The 18,812-nt window shown below is 38.6% G+C and overlaps 1 protein-coding gene across 1 annotated transcript in view; it reads right to left on the bottom strand.

Annotated features, from left to right (window-relative positions):
- sgip1b (SH3GL interacting endocytic adaptor 1b) overlaps positions 1 to 18,812 on the bottom strand; it is a 41,061-nt gene that overhangs the window by 11,083 nt on the left and 11,166 nt on the right. The window contains exons 9-21 of the mRNA XM_077209217.1: positions 17,951 to 17,975; positions 17,769 to 17,844; positions 17,548 to 17,612; positions 15,557 to 15,637; positions 11,763 to 11,837; positions 9,987 to 10,664; positions 8,263 to 8,384; positions 4,128 to 4,281; positions 3,877 to 3,988; positions 3,619 to 3,774; positions 1,706 to 1,838; positions 344 to 546; positions 191 to 255 (exon numbers count right to left, since the gene is read on the bottom strand). Of these exons, the coding sequence (XP_077065332.1) occupies positions 191 to 255; positions 344 to 546; positions 1,706 to 1,838; positions 3,619 to 3,774; positions 3,877 to 3,988; positions 4,128 to 4,281; positions 8,263 to 8,384; positions 9,987 to 10,664; positions 11,763 to 11,837; positions 15,557 to 15,637; positions 17,548 to 17,612; positions 17,769 to 17,844; positions 17,951 to 17,975 (1,945 nt within the window). The remainder of the gene's footprint in view (positions 1 to 190; positions 256 to 343; positions 547 to 1,705; positions 1,839 to 3,618; positions 3,775 to 3,876; positions 3,989 to 4,127; positions 4,282 to 8,262; positions 8,385 to 9,986; positions 10,665 to 11,762; positions 11,838 to 15,556; positions 15,638 to 17,547; positions 17,613 to 17,768; positions 17,845 to 17,950; positions 17,976 to 18,812) is intronic.

The following is an 18,812-nucleotide window of genomic DNA, read 5'->3' as shown; positions in this document are numbered from 1 at the left end:
CTTTGACTGATTAATTTTATTACTATTTATTAGCAGTAATCTAAGTATTTGTTCTCTGTTTAGATTTCATGTTTTTATTGTTTATGTTATGTTGCATTGTCTTGTGTGAGCCAATTCACCAAAATGAATTCCAGGCGATGTGGGTCGTTCTGGCAAAATAAAGACTTGAAAGACTTGAACTTGAACTTACCTCCATTTTCAGACCTCTGTGAGAGCTCTGGGATCTTCCACGCAATTTTCTGCGTCTCTGGGTTCCTTTCAAAAGCAAGGAATGAGAAAACATTACAATACATCAACACACTGCTGTTGATTTTTTAGAGTTATTTTCTTGATAGATCCTTACCAGGTGGCAGGTGGAAGCATGGCCTGGAGTTTGTTCACGCCACCATCCACAGCTACCATGAAGTGGATGTTGGTGAGTGGTGTGGGAGTGGCCATGGCCTCTGTGTTGTATTTATAGTCTATCCTGAGGTCTGTGCTGCTGGCATCACCACGCCAGCTCACTGCAAGGTTCAGCGGCGTGGACTGGATCCCTTGAGTGGACACCTGGAAGGACAAATCTCAATTATCTTACACTTCTATAGAGAGGATGACCAGATTCAGATTTAAAGGGGTCATGACATGAGAAATCAAATTTGCCTTGATCTTTTGACATATTTAAGGATATTATACTGAATATTAATAGGTCTAAAACATTGTGGCGAGCAGGACGAGGCCGAGGGCCGTAAGAGAACGGCGCGAGGCCGGTGGCGTGATTGATAATGAGCAACACCTGCGCGACGCACCAGTCCCGTATCTCTCACGGAGGACCGGAAGCATAAAGGAGGAGCGACGACAGTGGAGATCGAGAGAGGCCAGGCCTGGATTTATGTTGTGTTTTGTTATATGTGACCGCAGTCGTCCGCGAGGGGCGGCTGTCTTTACTTTTGTTTTGTATTTGTTTATTTTACGTTTATTACAGTCTTTGAATGTTTGCCGGTTCCTGCCTCCTTCTTCCCACAACATCTAACCTTGCTACATACATCCAGCAAGATTCATAGCTTTAAAAATCCTCCTCATTATAAACAAAGCATTTATTTAATCAAGGTCCAAAAACGGCTTGTTTGGAAAGTGTGGTATTTGACGTCATACGAGCAAAAACATTTCCATATGACTGCCTCCAGAGCAAGACATCGATGAATGACAGAATGGCAGAATTATGGCAGAATATGTCATTGTGCCATAGGCCCCGCCCACTGGCATTCAGTCACTTTAACTGCTGGATGCCAGCGTTGCATCGCGTCAGAAGCAAATAGAACGCATTATAATCACTGACACTGTCTACACTGTATACAGTACAAAGATAAATCAGGCATGTGATAGGCTAAGGACAAAAAAGCAGGAAAATATACTGAGACAGCAATGTCAGCAAATAATAACAGTGGCCATTTACTAAAAAACCTTTAAAAGAGCCACCCCTTAAAAACAGATCATTTCAGACAGTGAGGGTTGAAAATAATAATTCTTACACATTATATATATATATAATAATTTTTACACAATAATATTTCCACATACATATTTGGTTTTTTGTGTGTACAAAAAACCTTTATTGAAATTATAAGTGAACCTCAAGCAACATTAATATAATAAAAGAAAAATCCATGTCATGACCCCTTTAAATGATGTAGATCCTAACAGATCATGTTTATATGCAAAATCCCACCTGGTACTTCAGCATGTCCACATTGTAATACGTGGCCTGTGGCCTCTGCTCAGCCACTTTCTTCAGGTGACTCAACAAGTTTGGCATATTCACCCAGAACTCCTTCGCGTCACCTGTCGGTGGTGTGGTGTCGCTGCAGGATGGAAATATTTCACGTTCAAATAATGCTATCTCAAAAGGGCTCTAAAACGTTGGTCAAGATGTTTTTTTTTTAAACCAAAGCTGATATCTAGAGAGCAGAGTAGTCAAAGGCTGCTATATAATGCTGATATAATGACACTGCACTTTAATGATAGCAAATAAAATGTATTGAAATTAGCTGAATTTAAATTAATTCAGTTTCACACAATATTTACATTTACTGTACAAAATATTACATTCACTAAAAAAAATATTTAAAAACATAACATGCCATTGAGTGTTAAACATGGTAGAAACATGCTAAAGCATGCTATTAATGCCATGAAACAGGAAGTTGTTGTAATGGATTATCCAATCTGCCCAAAACTTCACACGTTTGATAAGAGTCCTGCCCTGAACACATCTACATGACAATTTTCAGTTATAGTAATAGCGCCACCTACTGGCAACAGAAAGTGACATTTTTTACACTGTGATGCAATACTAGCAACATAATATACCATTGAGTTCTAAACATGCTAGAAACATGCTAGCAACACTTAGCTAAGTGCTAAAGCATGCTATTAATTTCCAAAGGGAACGGCCAAAGGACCACCAACGAACGTCGCTCAAATGCCTCTGGGCGCAATTGGATGGACCTAAAACCAATCAGAGCGATGAAGGAGAAGACGTACAAAATCTGCTTCAACGCCGCTGCGCTATCGTCATCGCGTAAAGCCTGCCTCAATGTTTGTGACAGGTATCTCGATTTGGAAAAATTGGAAATGGGCTTGAATAGGCTCTTGGCCAGACAGATTTGCAGGAAGTTCGCCAGGGGAAGTTTTCCCAGGCTAGCCATGAACATGTCTACATGACAATTTTCAGTTATAGTAATAGCACCACCTACTGGCAACAGGAAGTGACATGCAGTACTAGCAACATCGTAAAATATGCCATTGAGTGTTAAACATGCTAGACACATTCTAAAGCATGCTAGCAACTCTTAGCTAAGTGCTAAAGCATGCTATTAAAGGAGAACTCCGGGCAATTTTTAAGTTCATCTTGATCTTTATACCTTTGTGAGTACTGTCTATAGAAAAAAAACGAACCGGATTGGTGCTTGCAACACGGAGCTGTGACCGCAAATGCCCAGAGCTCCCACTCAGCTAAAACGGCAGTTATGGGGGCATATACATAAAGAGTGTCTTTGTGCCTCTTAACAGACACAAAATGCAATTAAAATGTCTGTCCAACATAAACAGGGCCCTTACATGTGAACAAGACGCGTTTAGCAACTTAGCCATTGTCTAAATTCACCTAATGAACGGCCAAAATTGTATGTTTTTAGTTGAAAACAATGTTGTGTAAACAGCCCCTAAGTTCCAGTGTCTATGTTCTCGTTTGCCTGGTTTCATCAGTGTATAACGGTTGTTACGTTTCCTGTTATTCATTAAAGACTTTTGAATCTAATCTATTTCGCCGTGTGTTCTCAACAACCGGTTAGTGACAGTAGCATTTAGTTTTTAGTGTTTTGATTTTAATACATTTAGAGAAGATAATATATAATACTGACCATAACATAAAAATAAATATTGGTTTATTGGTTTCAGCCATAATTTTAATATTGAGACAAGACAAATCTTATTCCAACATCACTCACCTCAGTTCTACTCTCAAGCAAAGTTCTCCTTTACAGTGGGATGATTACAAACTATTTCTAAAACGGGTTGACAATTATTAAAAAGTCTGGTTCAACTGAACGATTCATTCACTAGTTGCAGGTGTTGTATTACCAGCACAGCAGCTGTGGGTTGGGAAGGACCTGGTCCAGCTGACTGTACTGGCTGATGGTGAAGGTCAGCACTGGTGGACTGGGGTGGCTCGAGAAGTGTCTGGTGATCCCTGCTGGGAAAGACAGCACCATCTCACCAGTGATCTTCACCAAACACCTACAACACAGACAGTAAGAGAAAAACATAAAATTCAAACAATTTTGACTAAACATGAGCTAAATTCAAAATCTGACATTAAAATATGCCCTGCAGGCTTACCTAGTTGGATCGGCTCCTTTAAAGTAGGCGCTGATGGTCTCCGTGAAGGCGGCTGCCACTGGTAGAGTGTCTTGGGGTCCCATTGTGAGAGGACTCGGACCTCTGGAACATGCTGAAATACAGAAGGAGATCAAATTTTATCTAAAGGTCACGAAACTTTCTGAACTGAAGGCGGCATTATGCCTTGTTATCATCTTCACACTGTGTATAATCAGCGATAACTGACTTGGGACAGCTGTGTTGTGGCCCACCTGACACAGAGAGGTTCAGTTCTCGGCCTAGTGTAGGTGTGGAGGCTGCGCTCAGAGAGGTGACGGAGGAGATGGAGGAGGTGCTCTCAGCTCTGGCCAGAGGAGCAAAGGGGGGAGGACTCCAGGAGTGGATCGGGGGGCTGAAGGGACGGGCCTGAGGGGAAGCAGAAATAACAGCTTGAACCAGGGATTATGAATCTGATGCCTAGTCCACACTCCCTTGATGAACAATTGCAACTATTGTTGCCTTTGAGCAGTATATTGGTATAAATATGGGATCCAGATGAGGGTGCGCAAGCATGATCACATCACCCCCATCCTGAAATCTCTTCACTGGCTCCCTCAGAATTGAATATAAGGTTTCCCTCCTCACCCACCAGTGCATTGACGGACGTGCCCCCCTTTACCTACAGGAACTCCTCACCCACCAGACCTCCTCACATACCCTCCGGTCTGCAAAAACAAACACCCTCTACGCCCCCAGAACCAAGCTCTGCAGCATGGGTGGTAGGGCCTTTTCATCGGCTGCTCCGAGGCTGTGGAATGCCCTCCCTGACCACCTGAGGGCCCAACAGACTACAGATGTTTTTAAACGAAACCTAAAAACACATATTTTTAAAAAAAGCTTTTCACTAAATGTATTTTTTACGTTTTCCTTTTAACCATTTATTGATCTTGATTTTTTAAATTGTATTACTATATGCTCTGTAGCACTTTGAGATTGCTGTAATGTAAAGTGCAATACAAATAAATTTTATTATAGACTTTTCTAAGCGATCGGGTGTACGATGTTCGCACAGCGGACGAAAAAGCGGCCAAAAAAATCCCATTGACTTAACATTGCGGAATGTTCAGAATTTCAAATCCCAACCGACTTTTTCACACACACAGACACAAAGGGCCTGACACCCCTGCATTTCTCTCCCTCTCTCTCTCCCTCAGAGGATTTATATTATCAAGCAGCCAATAAGTAATGGTCTAAAATCTTCATAGCCTCAATCTAGCAACCAATTACAGCACCCTAGCAACCGTAGGCCATACCAAAGGCACTTTTTAATAAAGATTTTAAGAACTCTATAATAACTCTATAGTAACTATCTTTTACTATGTTATAAAAAATAAATTCTGACATCACAGACACCTGAGAAAGGCGTCAAATCGTGCGGCTTATTGAGGAGAGGTGTGCTACATCTTTTCTAAGAGATCGGGGGTACGGTAATTGCCCCGGGGGCAAAAAAGCGCCCAAAAAAATCCCATAGACTTAACATTGCAACAAACTTTGACGAGTCATAGCTCAGAAATCAGATTTCACAGAAACGTGTGATTTGCCACATTTGAAGAGGCTGACAGGCTCTGTAAGAACATACCTCACAATGGGGTAAAAGTTTTACCCCTGGGGGTCAGGAGCTGCTCAAAGTTGCCCCATTGACTTACTATGGTGTAGGACGGCCCATGAAATGGGCCGTTCTACACATTGCATAGGGATTTTGTATTGAACATAGCTCTGGATCACAGTGTAGAGACAAGGGGACGGGCTCATTTTACTCAGATGACCAATCAGTCTCTCAGGATCATTGTGAAGCTATTAAGCCACGCCCTAGCAACCATTTAGAGCTCCTTAGCAACAAGTTCCATAGACTTCCATTGAAACAGATCAAAGGGATATCTCAGGATATAAGAGTCATAGAAACATGAGGGTGGGCTCGTTTGACTCGGGGCAGCAAACAGCCAATCCTGAATCACCTCAACACATCCTAACCCCTCCCTAGCAACCATTGTCAAGCACCTTAGCAACAAAAATCCAAAGAGGGATATCTTCCATTCTGAATGTCACAGAGGCATGGGAGTTGGTTTATATCATTCATACTGACAAGAAGCCTTTGGAGTTTCATGATTGGCAGCTGCCAAGCCACTCCCTAGCAACCAAACAGAGTACCCTAGCAACCATTTCGCAAGACCTATATCTCTGCATCAAAACATTGTATAGAGATGGGGGTTGGTTTATACATTCACATTGACTTTGGAGCTTCATGATTGGCAGCTGCCAAGCCACTCCATAGCAACCAAACAGAGTACCCTAGCAACCGTTTTGCAAGACCAATATCTCTGCATCAGAACATCGTATAGAGATGGGGGTTGGCTCTTTTGACTCATGCTAGCAAACAGGACTTGCTACATGGTACACATGCTAGCAGTGAATAGCTACATGCTAATATTGATTAGCTAAGTGCTAAATCATGCCAATAAAATGCTACAAACTCAACAGTAACCATCTTTGACAACTACCAACCACCTAGTAATACCATAGCAACCACCCAGATTACCCTAGCAACACCCTAGCAACCACCCAGAACACCCTAGCAACTGCCAAACAACGCCCTAGCGACCACCCAGAACAACCTAGCAACCACCAGAACACCCTAGCAACCACCTAGCAACACCATAGCAACCACCCAGAATACCCAAGCAACCGCCTAGCAACACCCTAGCAACCACCCAGAACACTCTAGCAACCGGCTAGCAACCACCCAGAATACCCTAGCAACCGCCTAGCAACACCATTGCAACCACCCAGAACACCATAGCAACCGCCTAGCAACACCCTAGCAACCACCCAGAATACCCTAGCAACCTCCTAGCAACACTATAGCAACTACCCTAGCAACACCCTAGCAACACCCTAGCAACCACCCAGAACACCCTAGCAACCGCCTAGCAACACCATAGCAACCACCCAGAATACCCTGGCAACCGCCTAGCAACGCCCTAGCAACCGAGTGGCGAGTTTTGCCACTGCAAGCACCACTTCACATTTTCTTCTGGAAATGTACATTCTAGTTACTTTATTATTATTATAAATACCCAAAAATACTTGAGTTTAATGTTTGGATCTTTTAGTGAATTAGTGAGTTAGTGAGAACAACCAAAGCAATAATTTCCTAGGCCAGTGGTTCTCAAACAGGGGCCCTCAGCACACTTCCAAAGAGGACTTAAAATATTTAAAATAAGACAAAACAAGATTCTGATTAAGCTAAAACAGATACAAATCAAGATGTAAACAGAAATCATATTTCTTATTTTACTTTGTGTCCTTAACAACTGCCATTTTTGTTTAAGAATTAAATGTGTGATTTCTAGACCTGGAAAATCATTACATTTGTTTTTTATAATGAATTTGATTTGTATATAAACAAATTAAGAATTAAACATAAAAAACAATAAAAACCATTAAGAATATTTAGTTAATGGAATTGAATCTAATTATTGTTGTTGTTTATAACCACTTTATTTACTTATTTTACTATATTGCCACTTCTAGTTTCTTTATTTGAAAACGAGGAAATTTTTCATTATCGCAGAAGTAGCAGAAAGAGATCATGTGTGAACAGGACCTTTTCAAAAAGAAGTTATGAGAAGTTGTAACATTACCAGTAAAATACCGGTATGGTGCTCAACAAATTATGAAGATTACCGTTATGAGCATGTACGAGGTCCGAACAGCAAATCATAAAGTTCTTATGGAGATGATGTGATTACTATGCAGTTGGGATACTAATATGCATATCTCCTGTTTTTAAGAGCAAAAACACGCTTTGTGTGATCATCTCCCTACGCCTGTCCCTCAGAAGTAAAATTGTTTTTTTTACTTAAGTATAAAGTTGCGCTTTACACTTAATTGGAATCCGTATGTTCGTTTGGCCGGAAGCTAGTTATTTTACTTTATAAAGTTTTAAATATGGATATTTTTCTTACACAAACGCATCACTTTGCTTCAGAAGGCCTTTATTAACCCACAGGAGCCGTGTGGAGCACTTTTATGATGGATAGATGCACTTTTATGACATTTTTTAATATAACTCCGATTGTATTCGTCTGAAAGAAGAATGTCATGCACACCTAGGATGGCTTCAGGGTGAGTAAATCATGGGCTAATTTTAATTTTTGGGGGAACTATGCCTTTAACGCTAAAAAGCCAAAACAACGTTGCTTGTATGAACAGCATATTTGTGTAATTCTACTGTAATTTACTGGGATTACAGTAGGCTAATGTCTTTGACAATGTGTTGAGAACCACTAGGCATCTTCTTTGAGGTGACATTTTTCTAATGTTCCACAGCAGTGGAGAGAGTCATACCAGATCTGCTAGGTTTGGTTTTCCAGGTGGTAGTTTCGGTCGTGATGATGGTCTTGGTGGAAGAGGTGGGATGGGGCTGCCAGCAGACAGTGGAGTGCCAGCACGTGCGGGAGAGGACGGCCCTAAGAACATAAAATCAGATTATTATTACAGAACTACTTCAGTGTGGTCATTCATTAATTTATCATTAATTATTATTATTACAATTAAAGGAACAGTTCACCCAAAAATTATCCCATAATTTACTCACACTCAAGCCATCCTCTGTGTATATGACTTTCTTCTTTCAGCCAAACACTATCAGAGTCATATTAAAAAATATCCTGGCTCTTCCATGCTTTATAATGGTGTTGAATAGTGCCTGAGTTTTTGAAGCTCCCAAAGTAATCCATACGGCTCCATGGGGTTAATAAATGCCTTCTGAAGTGAAGCGATATTAATAATACTCTGTCTTGTAACAGTATTTCTCTGAGAAGGTGAAAACTGTAATCTCTTGTAAACCGTAACCTCTTTAGAATAAGGTTACTCTATCTATTTCCCTTGATGAAATGCGATATTGCCATTATGCCATTTCAGCATGCGGAGCCCTGCACATTACATAGGACAAAAACAAGAATTTGTTCCCACAAATTACTGATTAGTTCCCTTGTTTTAGTTAAATCATGGCTATAGTATAACTAAATTAAAACAAGGGAGTGAATTGGTAAAACATGACTACAATGTTTTTTCTTTAGTACTGTATGTCATGTGCTCAGTACTTTGATGTGAACTATTTTTGGACAAAGGAAATAATGAAATTTAGGTGTGATAGCCAATAAGAGAACATTCATAGTTTAAACAAACAATGCAAAAACATTTATTTTTGTCAAAAGCAACTGAACTTAAAACTGATAAAAATGAAAAAAACAAGCTAAGATCAGTTAGCTCCAAGGATGCAAGCTTTAGCATTATGCATCTCTCTGTTCAATATTGCAAGAAATTCGTTTTTCTTTTCTTTATTCATTTCATGTCATTGTGTCATTATGCTTGCTTCAGTCTTAAAAGGATACTCCACCCAAAAGAAAAAAAATCTTTACAAAAACAAAAAACAAAAAACAATTTACAAAAAAATTTACTCAACCTGATGACATCCCAAATGTATACGACTTGTTTCTTCAGATGAACACAAAGAGATTTTAAGAAAAATATGTGAGTCTGTATACTGCAATGGACCTCCAAAGTTGATGCTGATTCCGCGGTAATACTTATGACAAATAAATGTCTTCTAAAGCGAAACAATAGGTTAGAAAAATATTTAAACATTTTTTTTATTTAATTACAGTAAAAAACTCCGCTTCCGGTCATATGTGGGTTCATGAGAGCGTTGTGAAGAGCTACAAAAGTGCATCCTAGCGCTTACGCGAGAAGTGATGCAGAAGCAGAGGATGTTTACATCAAGCATGAACTCATGAAAAATGTATGACCATTGGCAGGAAGCAATGGTTTATAGGTTTAACAGAGTAGTATTTTTCTTACTTTTCGTGTTAGTCTTGCTTGTTTTTTTAAGAGTCAACTTTGGGGGTCCCATACACTTGCATTATATGGACTCACAGAGAAGGATTATTTTCCTTAAAATCTGTGTTTGCATTCATCTGAGGAAAGAAAATCATATACTGTACAACTGGAATAGCATGAGTATGAGTAACTGATGAGAGTATCCCTTTCAGTAACAACTGCTAACTTACCACTGCCGGGCCCCGGGGAGCCCATCACACTCCTGTAAGTAGGAGGGGGCAGTGGAGGTGGGGTTCCTCTGAAGCTTCCTGCTGCAATGTCTTTGGGTGATGTGCCAAACACAGTAAACTCGTCCCTCATGCTCGCCAAGTCAGGGGTTCTTCTACTGTCGTCTCTCAAGGTGAGAGGGGAAGGTATGGCTCCATGTGGAGGGTGGTCCGCTGGCAGGAAGGGCAGTCCAGGGCTGGCAGGGGTCACGGGGGACTCTAGGGTGAGCTCAGGCTCTGGGAGCTGAAAGCAGCAGGGAAGGTCCAGGGGACTCAGAGGAGAGTCTAAAGGCGGTGGTGGTGGAGGAGAATCTGGAGGCGGGATGGAGTGGAGGGGGGGAGGGGGCGAGGCGGGAGGCGGCAGGTTGAGGGGCGAGGTCGGAGGCGAGTCCACAGGGGAAGAGGACAGAGGTGGCGAAGGGGCGGGTTCATCTGGTGGAGGGGGTCTGGCGAGAGAGCCCTCGCTGAAGCTCACCCAACTGCACTGCACCACATCTGATCCAGACCTGGGTGTCTCTACAGGCCCGAAAACACAGTCCAAGTCAGGCATAAACGCTCCTGCGGCCAGGTCAGATAATGAGGAATCCTGATAGGCCGAAGCTGATCCATGTCCTCTGACACTAGGAACCACGCTATAATAACCTGTTGGAAAAGAACAACAATAAACTGTCAAATACTTTTGCCATCTTTCACTACCACCACAAAACTAGGGGTGTGCAATATGTATTGCATATATGTGCATATAATTGTTGTTTTAACAATGTTGAAGCTGACATTATCGAGTTTGTCGCTCACTGCAAAAACAAGCCTAGTGAGTGCACACTTTCACTTTTGCCTCGTAAAATAGTTTGAATTTAGAAGGATAGAAGTTAGAATGTCCCCAAAATTCAATATATGGGGCAAGAATGACCCTTTATGTGCTTTTGTCTTGAATAACTTTTTATACAACAGTTACTATTACGTGATTTATACAACAGTCACATTACTATCCCATGAGGCCACAGGAGAGGATTTGTGAATGGCAGTGAAGTGATCAGTACGGACAAGCCCCATGGTTCAGCACGCAGGTGATTCACATATTAATTGCTAAGTTTGAGCCTCATCGAGGGAAAGTTTATCTTTTGCATGTTTTTTTCTTGCCAATTTACACATTCAAGCGATTTTAAACCATTTCAGCTCAAATGCTGTTTTAGATGCAGCTTCTGTAGCAGTTCTGCAGTGCAAAAAAGATTTTGTTGATATTGATTTCATTTAATTGGTAACTGCCTATAGTGTCTTCACTACACTAGTGATGCACTACAGTTTATAGTGTTATTCTAATTGAATTTATTGATCAAATGTAAGAACTTGACAAAATATGATGCATATATCTAATAAGGTTAGAAAAAAATTCCCTTATAAAAGGTAAAATGCCCCTGGAAATCAATTTAAGGTGGCAAATATCATCAGTTTTAATAAAAACGTTAATTTCTGTCACTGCTGTAACACGGCACAGAATAAGAAGATTATGAAAAGTTTTGGGAGTCAGCTGTCCACAACAGACCTAAACCAGTAAAGGTACCAGCCCAAAAACACAAATAGTCAAATTATTGTTACTGACAAAATCATAGAAAATATTGGGATATCATTACCACAAACATAAAGCTAAGAACAAGTATTCTGATGATCTTGGAACTCAGTTCTTTGAAACCAATGAAATGACATGTTTTTGGATGCTAAATTGGAACTGTCAGTACGTACCAGAGGATTCTACAGAGCTAGAGCTCCGTCCAGGTGGAGTGACAGGAATGTTCTTTGGAGGAAGTGGAGGCGGAACTGAAAAGACAGTTGACACGGCATGATCGGAAAGAATTACTACCTTTCTGAATATTGCGATGAATAAAGACTGTTTTATAAAACAATGGAACAATCAACATTCAAACAGCAAACAGATACCTTGTCACTTGAACTCATCGTATGACATGTGAGATGTTGTAAATTGTGTCTGATCTTATATCACTGTGTCACTTACTTTGGGTCACTTTAACAATGCTTTTGAAAACGCAACATCCACCAAACATCTTCCTATACTTGTAATGAGAAGCGCTAACAAACGAAAGAGAAGCTTTGAAGTCTCCCTGCGGCTTCCCGTCAAAATAAAAGTTACATTTTAATATTTTTGATTAGCATTAGAAACAATAATATTATTATTAGTATTTGTAATAGTGGTAGTACATATATTCACAAATCTTTGGCAGGCCAAATAGTGCCAGGGATTTGTTGTGCATCATTGCATCATTGATTATAACCGGCTCCATTGTCTTTCGTCTGTACGCTTTTGTACAGTTAAGGTTACAAACTCTCTCTCCGCTTCCCCAGAGTCATATTTGGAATGATTTGTTGCCCCCCAAAAAAAAGAAAACACAAAATAAACACGGTTAAAGATGAATATCAGATGGCATTATTATTTCCCCCCCATAGATATCGTAAATTCTTTTGGCCATGATAATCTTGCAGTGAAAAATCGGATTTCCTGATAGCCCTACTTTATTTATTACACTGGAAATGGAAGGTCAAGTTGAGCCCACTGCATTCTGGGACAGTATTTCGTGCAGTGTGTTCTGCTGCACAGTTTGGCAAATGAAGTAAGACATCTTGGTATTCTATGCATATTATAGACCAATTGTATAATGTGCATTGTGCACAGACTATAAACTGCAGAAATAGTAAGATTAGCATGCTATTTCAAAAGTTAGTTGTGTTTTTATTCAGGGCTCTGAATGTTTATTAGGAATGCAGTAACTAACCCCTGGGGGTCTGAGGGGTTTTCTGGGTCCTGGAGGTGTTCTGACATGCTCTGACATTTGTGCTTTTTTCAGTTATTTATAAACATGTTAATGGCAAAGGTGTAAATTCACTCTAAATAGCACAAACAGGGCTACCGTAATATGTGAGCAAGATGTATGTGCATGTTTTAATTTTTGAGAGAATATTGTTTATGCATGGTTATTGAAAAAACTAAAACTTAAAGTGTCTGAAATAAGGCCCCATATGTGTCCACAAGACTTTTGACTAATGGGCATTGTTGCCTAGAGTTTTTGCTTCAAAATGATCTGAAAATCATCCTGCCTAATCATTTACACAAAACAATACATTGATTTAAATTTTATAAGACACTTTGTTTGGAAAGGCAATGCGTGGAGGCGTGTTCACACCTGAGAAGACAAAGGCCGGATAATGTGCCACATACTTAATGAGGCTAATTAATTAGCCCTTTCACACAGGTGTGTCACAGGGTCCCAAAGAATGCAAGGACAAAAGAAATGATCTCTATATATATATTTTAGAATTAGAATTTGTAACCAATTACAAATAGGTTACAATTACAACAACAATTACAATTTTAAGGATATTTCAAGTGTATTCTTTCTTTGTAAAAAGTATACATTTTATCATACGTATTAAAAAAGGTAAGGATTCATTATTTTGAATATTGGAACAAACACTATAATAACATCTTAGTTGATAATTCAATATACTTACTTTATTTTTGACAAAACATCATATAGTATATTTAACATGAGCAGAAATTGAGAAAGCGTACCTTCCGTACCGTAACAAAAGTGTACTTATTTAATGTGACAGTAGTCTTTTTTACAGTGAAAACTTTATAATCTATCCAAAACTAATCACAAAATCTTGTCTAAACATTCATATTTAGTCTGTAACATATTGTGTATGATATATTAGCATATACATGTTAATTTGCAGTTTGTTGCTTATACAGACATTTTATTTCAACATATTTCAGTCTATTTTTACTCATCTTAGTAGGCTATAGCAATATAGTTTGGATGTGTTCATGTAAATTTAATAACATGTTTACTAATGTAGATGCGAGAGTGAATGAACGGCACAGACACACGCTGTATAACTGTAGTAAACAAAGCGGCGATACCAGCTCACTTTTTTCCTTATCAGTGCAAAAGAGACTCAAATTACTCATTTGATTTTGATCTTACATATAAGTGCTGTACACCATTACATCCTGTTACGCGTCAATTTTTTTTGTGGGTACTCACAATAAAAACAAAGTGTTGTGCTTTTCGTCAAATAAAGAAAAATAAACATGATTCGCGTTTTACCTTCTCACGTCAGTGAGGTCCATTCTGAAACGCGTCGGAAAAATGAACTGTAACTCTGTCAATACTTGTCACAGAGATACGAGAGATTTCTCTTTATGAAGATGAAATTCTCTTATTTTAAATCAAGTAATTTATATAAAAAAACAAATATTCTCAGTTTATGTAATCTGTATGAAAAGAGAGAGATGTCAGTATTTTTCTTTCCAGCTCATTATACCTCACCTCATTACGCGTTGTGTCACACAGACACGCAATTCATATTTAAACAGTCTTTTTGCGGTTTATAGACACTATTTAATATCGTGATTAGAACAAAGCACTTAAGAATAAATGACTTACTACATCAGCTGGATCCGTTGCTCCTCGACATGAAACTACTAGCACTTCTGATACATTTTCCAGGGTTATTAAATAGTGTTATTCCTCACAGGGTAGGGATACGCTATGTACACAGCGGTAGTAAGAAACTTACTAAACATGATTTTATAATCCAGCTGGTGGGCGTTGGCATGTTTGCATGGCTTGTCTTAGGTCATTTGCGTTTGAATACCGCGCGCTCTCCGTGGGCGTGGCACATAAACGCGTAATGAGGTATAATGAGCTGGAAAGAAAAAGACTGACATCTCTCTCTTTTCATACAGATTACATAAACTGAGAATATTTGTTTTTTTATATAAATTACTTGATTTAAAAGAAGAGAATTTCTGCTTCATAAAGAGAAATCTCTCGTATCTCTGTGACAAGTACTGACAGAGTTACAGTTCATTTTTCGGATGCGTTTCAGAATGGACCTCACTGACGAGAGAAGGTAAAACGCAAATCATGTTTATTTTTCTTTATTTGACGAAAGGCAACACTTAGTTTTTATTGTGAGTACCCACAAAAAAATAGACACTTAACAGGATGTAATGATGTACAGCACTTATATGTAAGATCAAAATCAAATGAGTAATTTGAGTCTCTTTTGCACTGATAAGGAAAAAAGTGAGCTGGTATCGCCGGCGATACCGCCGACCCCAGAGGGCTAAGTTACTTTTGACTGATACTGATAGAAGATAATTTTTGTTATATTATTGCCACAATTAATACATAACGTAATAACTGTTAAATAGAGTTGATTCTTGGCTTTTTGTGTGATCTGTTCAAATCCTAATCACGTCATGTTGCTAATACATGAGATTTTTCTGGCGAATCTTGTAGATCCAGTCGCACTCTGAGGTGAGCTGTGAAATATGATGTTTTGTAGCATTGAATCCCTTTCATTAGGAACTGCTTCAGTGTTGCTGTTATGCGTTTTATTGGTGCCTTCACCGTGACAGTTTTGAAGCCTATAAAAAATATTTTGGACATTTGACACACCTATCCATGAGGTGCAGGAAGTACAGTGAGGTGATGAATGTGGAGCAGTACCTGCAGTGGGCAGAGATCTGCTCAGAACACAGGTGGAGAGAGAAGCGGACTGACACCAGGGCTCCGGCTCAACCACAAACACTGTCATTAACATTAACGAAAGAAACGCCCATCAATACAATCCTTGACAAACACAAATATTTCATAAGACAAAGCAAAGCAAGACACAGAAGAACATTTTTCTGATAAACTTCTGATTAACCTGTTAACTGTCGTCCCCTTTTTGAGCATAGTTTTGAACTTAAATGGTTGTAATTTATGAATACTTTAGAATACAGAAGCAAGTCTCTTTTTAAAGGAAACACTCAGCAGATTATTGCAGAAGTGAAAGTAGCTTGCAGAAATAAGTGTAAAAAGTTATAGAAATGTAGAGTTTATTGTTTATTAAGTAAATGTACCAAACTGAAAATTTTTTATACAAAATGTATATTTTACTAAATAATTTGGACTCTATAATGGCTAGAAAATCAATGCCATATGTCTTAAGTTGTGTTCCAAATTTGAAGTTGAGCCAGCTAAAAGGTTTTAATGTACCATATCCACGGTAACGCAATGTCCAACTTCAAAACGGTATTCATAGGATGACTTTTGAGTGTTTAAAGTGCCACCCGTTATGCTATTTTGTATATGTGACCCTGGATCACAAAACCAGTCACAAGTCGCACAGGTTTATTAGTGGCAATAGCCAACAATACATTGTATGGGTCAAAATTATCGATTTTTCTTCTATGCCAAAAATCATTAGCATTTCAAGTATAGATCACGTTCCATGAAGATATTTTGTAAATTTCCTACCGTAAATATATAAAACATTTATTTTTGTGAGTGAATGCAGCACAATCACGAATATAATGGACATCTTTAAAGGCTTTTTTCAATTTTTCAATTCTTTTGCACCCTCAAGATTCCAGATTTTCAATAGTTGTATCTCGGCCAAATATTGTCCTATCCTAACAAACCATACATCAATGGTAAGCTTATTTATTTGATGTTTATTTGATGCTTTCATGTGATGTATACATCTCAATTTTAAAAATTTGACCCATATGACTGGTTTTGTGGTCCAGCGTCACATATTACCTTTTTTAGTGTGTAATAAGGTCTGCAAAGTTTTAAAGATTAAAGCGGAAGACAAATAAAGTGATTTTTTCTCCTAAAAGAAAGAATCGATTCTGAACTGCTGAAATGAGTCGTCTGCAATTCCAGTCTTACTTCCTGTTACAAACCTATGTAACATGTAACAAATTTGCATTATGCCATCCTATGGTCTTCACTGGCTACCCACAAACAACCGGCCCTCAAACACTGTAGTTGTAGCTGAGGTCTGGAAGAGTTTGGTTTGTGTTGTCGACACGTCGAGAAGACGCTGTTTTTGGAGTTGCGAATACACTTTGCATGCACTTCAAAAGGACTAGAATTGAAACACAATGCCATTATTACTGTTCGTAACAATTTGTGTCCAAGTGCTAAGGAAGCGTCTGGAGCTGAAATTCAAAAACGGTAATCGGAGTTTCGTTTCGAGCACGTGCTAAAAGCAGTTGACCAATCACAACAGACTGGACCATCTGACCAATCAGAGAAGAGTATTATCACTGAAAGTCTGAATCTTTGAGCAAACGGCTTTTAGGCTCTTTGAGGAATGAGGTAATGCTGCAAATTTATATTATTATTGTTATTATTTTTTTTTTTTACTTCTGATGCTAATCTATTGTAGGAGACCCCTGAAATCAACATTAGGAACATTTAAAATAGCATAATGGGGCAAATTTAAGCTTTCAAATGATGCCTAATATATGATCATTACTAAAATTTGTTGAGGCGAAAAAGGCAATAAAAAAAGTGTGCCAAGATTCCTGCTACCAAGACGCTGACAGTTAACAAGGTAATCTTGTAAACCACATACCGGTATAACATTTTGCCACATAAAATAACTCAGCAATGTATGGTTATTTAGAAGTATGAATGTAACTTTCCATAATAGAAAGCGTTACCTTCGGAGTTGTGTGCTTCAAAATTGGTCTCGAACGGTGGGCCGAAAAACGCTGCTGTGTATTCTCTTTTTATGCGAGACAGAAGAAAAACAACAAGTCCAAAACATACCAAGAGTATTCAGGCAGTGTAATTTAGAAAGGTTACTCAATTGAAAATGAATAATTCAATAGTGAGCAGAACCACAAAGTTCCATAAGGATTGGTGATGATGGCATACTAACCTGGGCGGGTCTGAACCAGGCCCTGGGGTTGTCGAGGGTGTTGGAGTAGATCGTCTTGGTCTGGCAATCTCCTCACCTGAAATATGCAAAGACGACAACTATTTAAAACTGAAAACCATGATCGACAAACTGGAGTGATACGACTATACAAGTCAAGTCGATATTTCCAAATTAACACTCACTTGAAAAGTTTCGTTTCATCTGGCACTGTAACAAAGGTCACAGAAGAAGATAAAGACATTTCAAGGACCACAAACACTATATACAACATTTATATGAACTAACATGATGGGATAGAAACTCTTTTCTTTGATATTCTCACACATATTACTATAAAACACGTACCAAAAATTAATCTCCTAGGTACCTGGGAAGATATCATAAACTACCGTTCCAAAAACTGGGTTTGGTAAGATCTTTACAATGTTTTTGAAAGAACTCTCTTATGTGCACCTAGTTAACATCTTGCAAAATATTTTTTTCTTTCACAGAATTTCGTGATATAAACTCGCAACTGTCAGTTCTAAAGTCAGAATTGCATGATATATAGTCGTATTTGCATTATAAAGTTAGAATTGCGAGATATGAACTCACAATTCTGACTTTATAATATGCAACTGCGAGTTATGTCAGAATTGCGAGTTATAAAGTCAAGAATTGTGTGATTTAAAGTCAGAATTGAAAACAAGCTTCCATAGTTTTTCTATTTAAATATATATCAAAAATGTAATTTATTCCTGTGATCAAAGCTGAATTTTCAACATCATTACTCTAGTCTTCAGTGTCACACAGAAATCATTCTAATATGCTGATTTGCTGCTCAATACACATTTCTTATTGTTATCAAAGTTGATAACAGTTGTGCTGGTTCATGTTTGTGGAAACTGTGAAATATTTCCTAAAAGTATTAATTTCTTTAAAAAAAAAATACTTTTGAACAATAGATACAAGATAGAGGTGGGCAATATGACCAAAATTAAAATGACCAAATGAAATAGACAAAACAAAAAAACTAATATTAGAAAACTATAGTAAATTCTGATT

The sequence above is a fragment of the Siphateles boraxobius genome, unplaced genomic scaffold, assembly GCF_051911475.1.
Source record: "Siphateles boraxobius isolate OS27281-9 unplaced genomic scaffold, OSU_SipBor_1 1, whole genome shotgun sequence".
NCBI lineage: Eukaryota > Metazoa > Chordata > Actinopteri > Cypriniformes > Leuciscidae > Siphateles > Siphateles boraxobius.
Note: the sequence above shows the minus strand (reverse complement) of the source record. Positions and strands in the feature narration are given on the sequence as shown.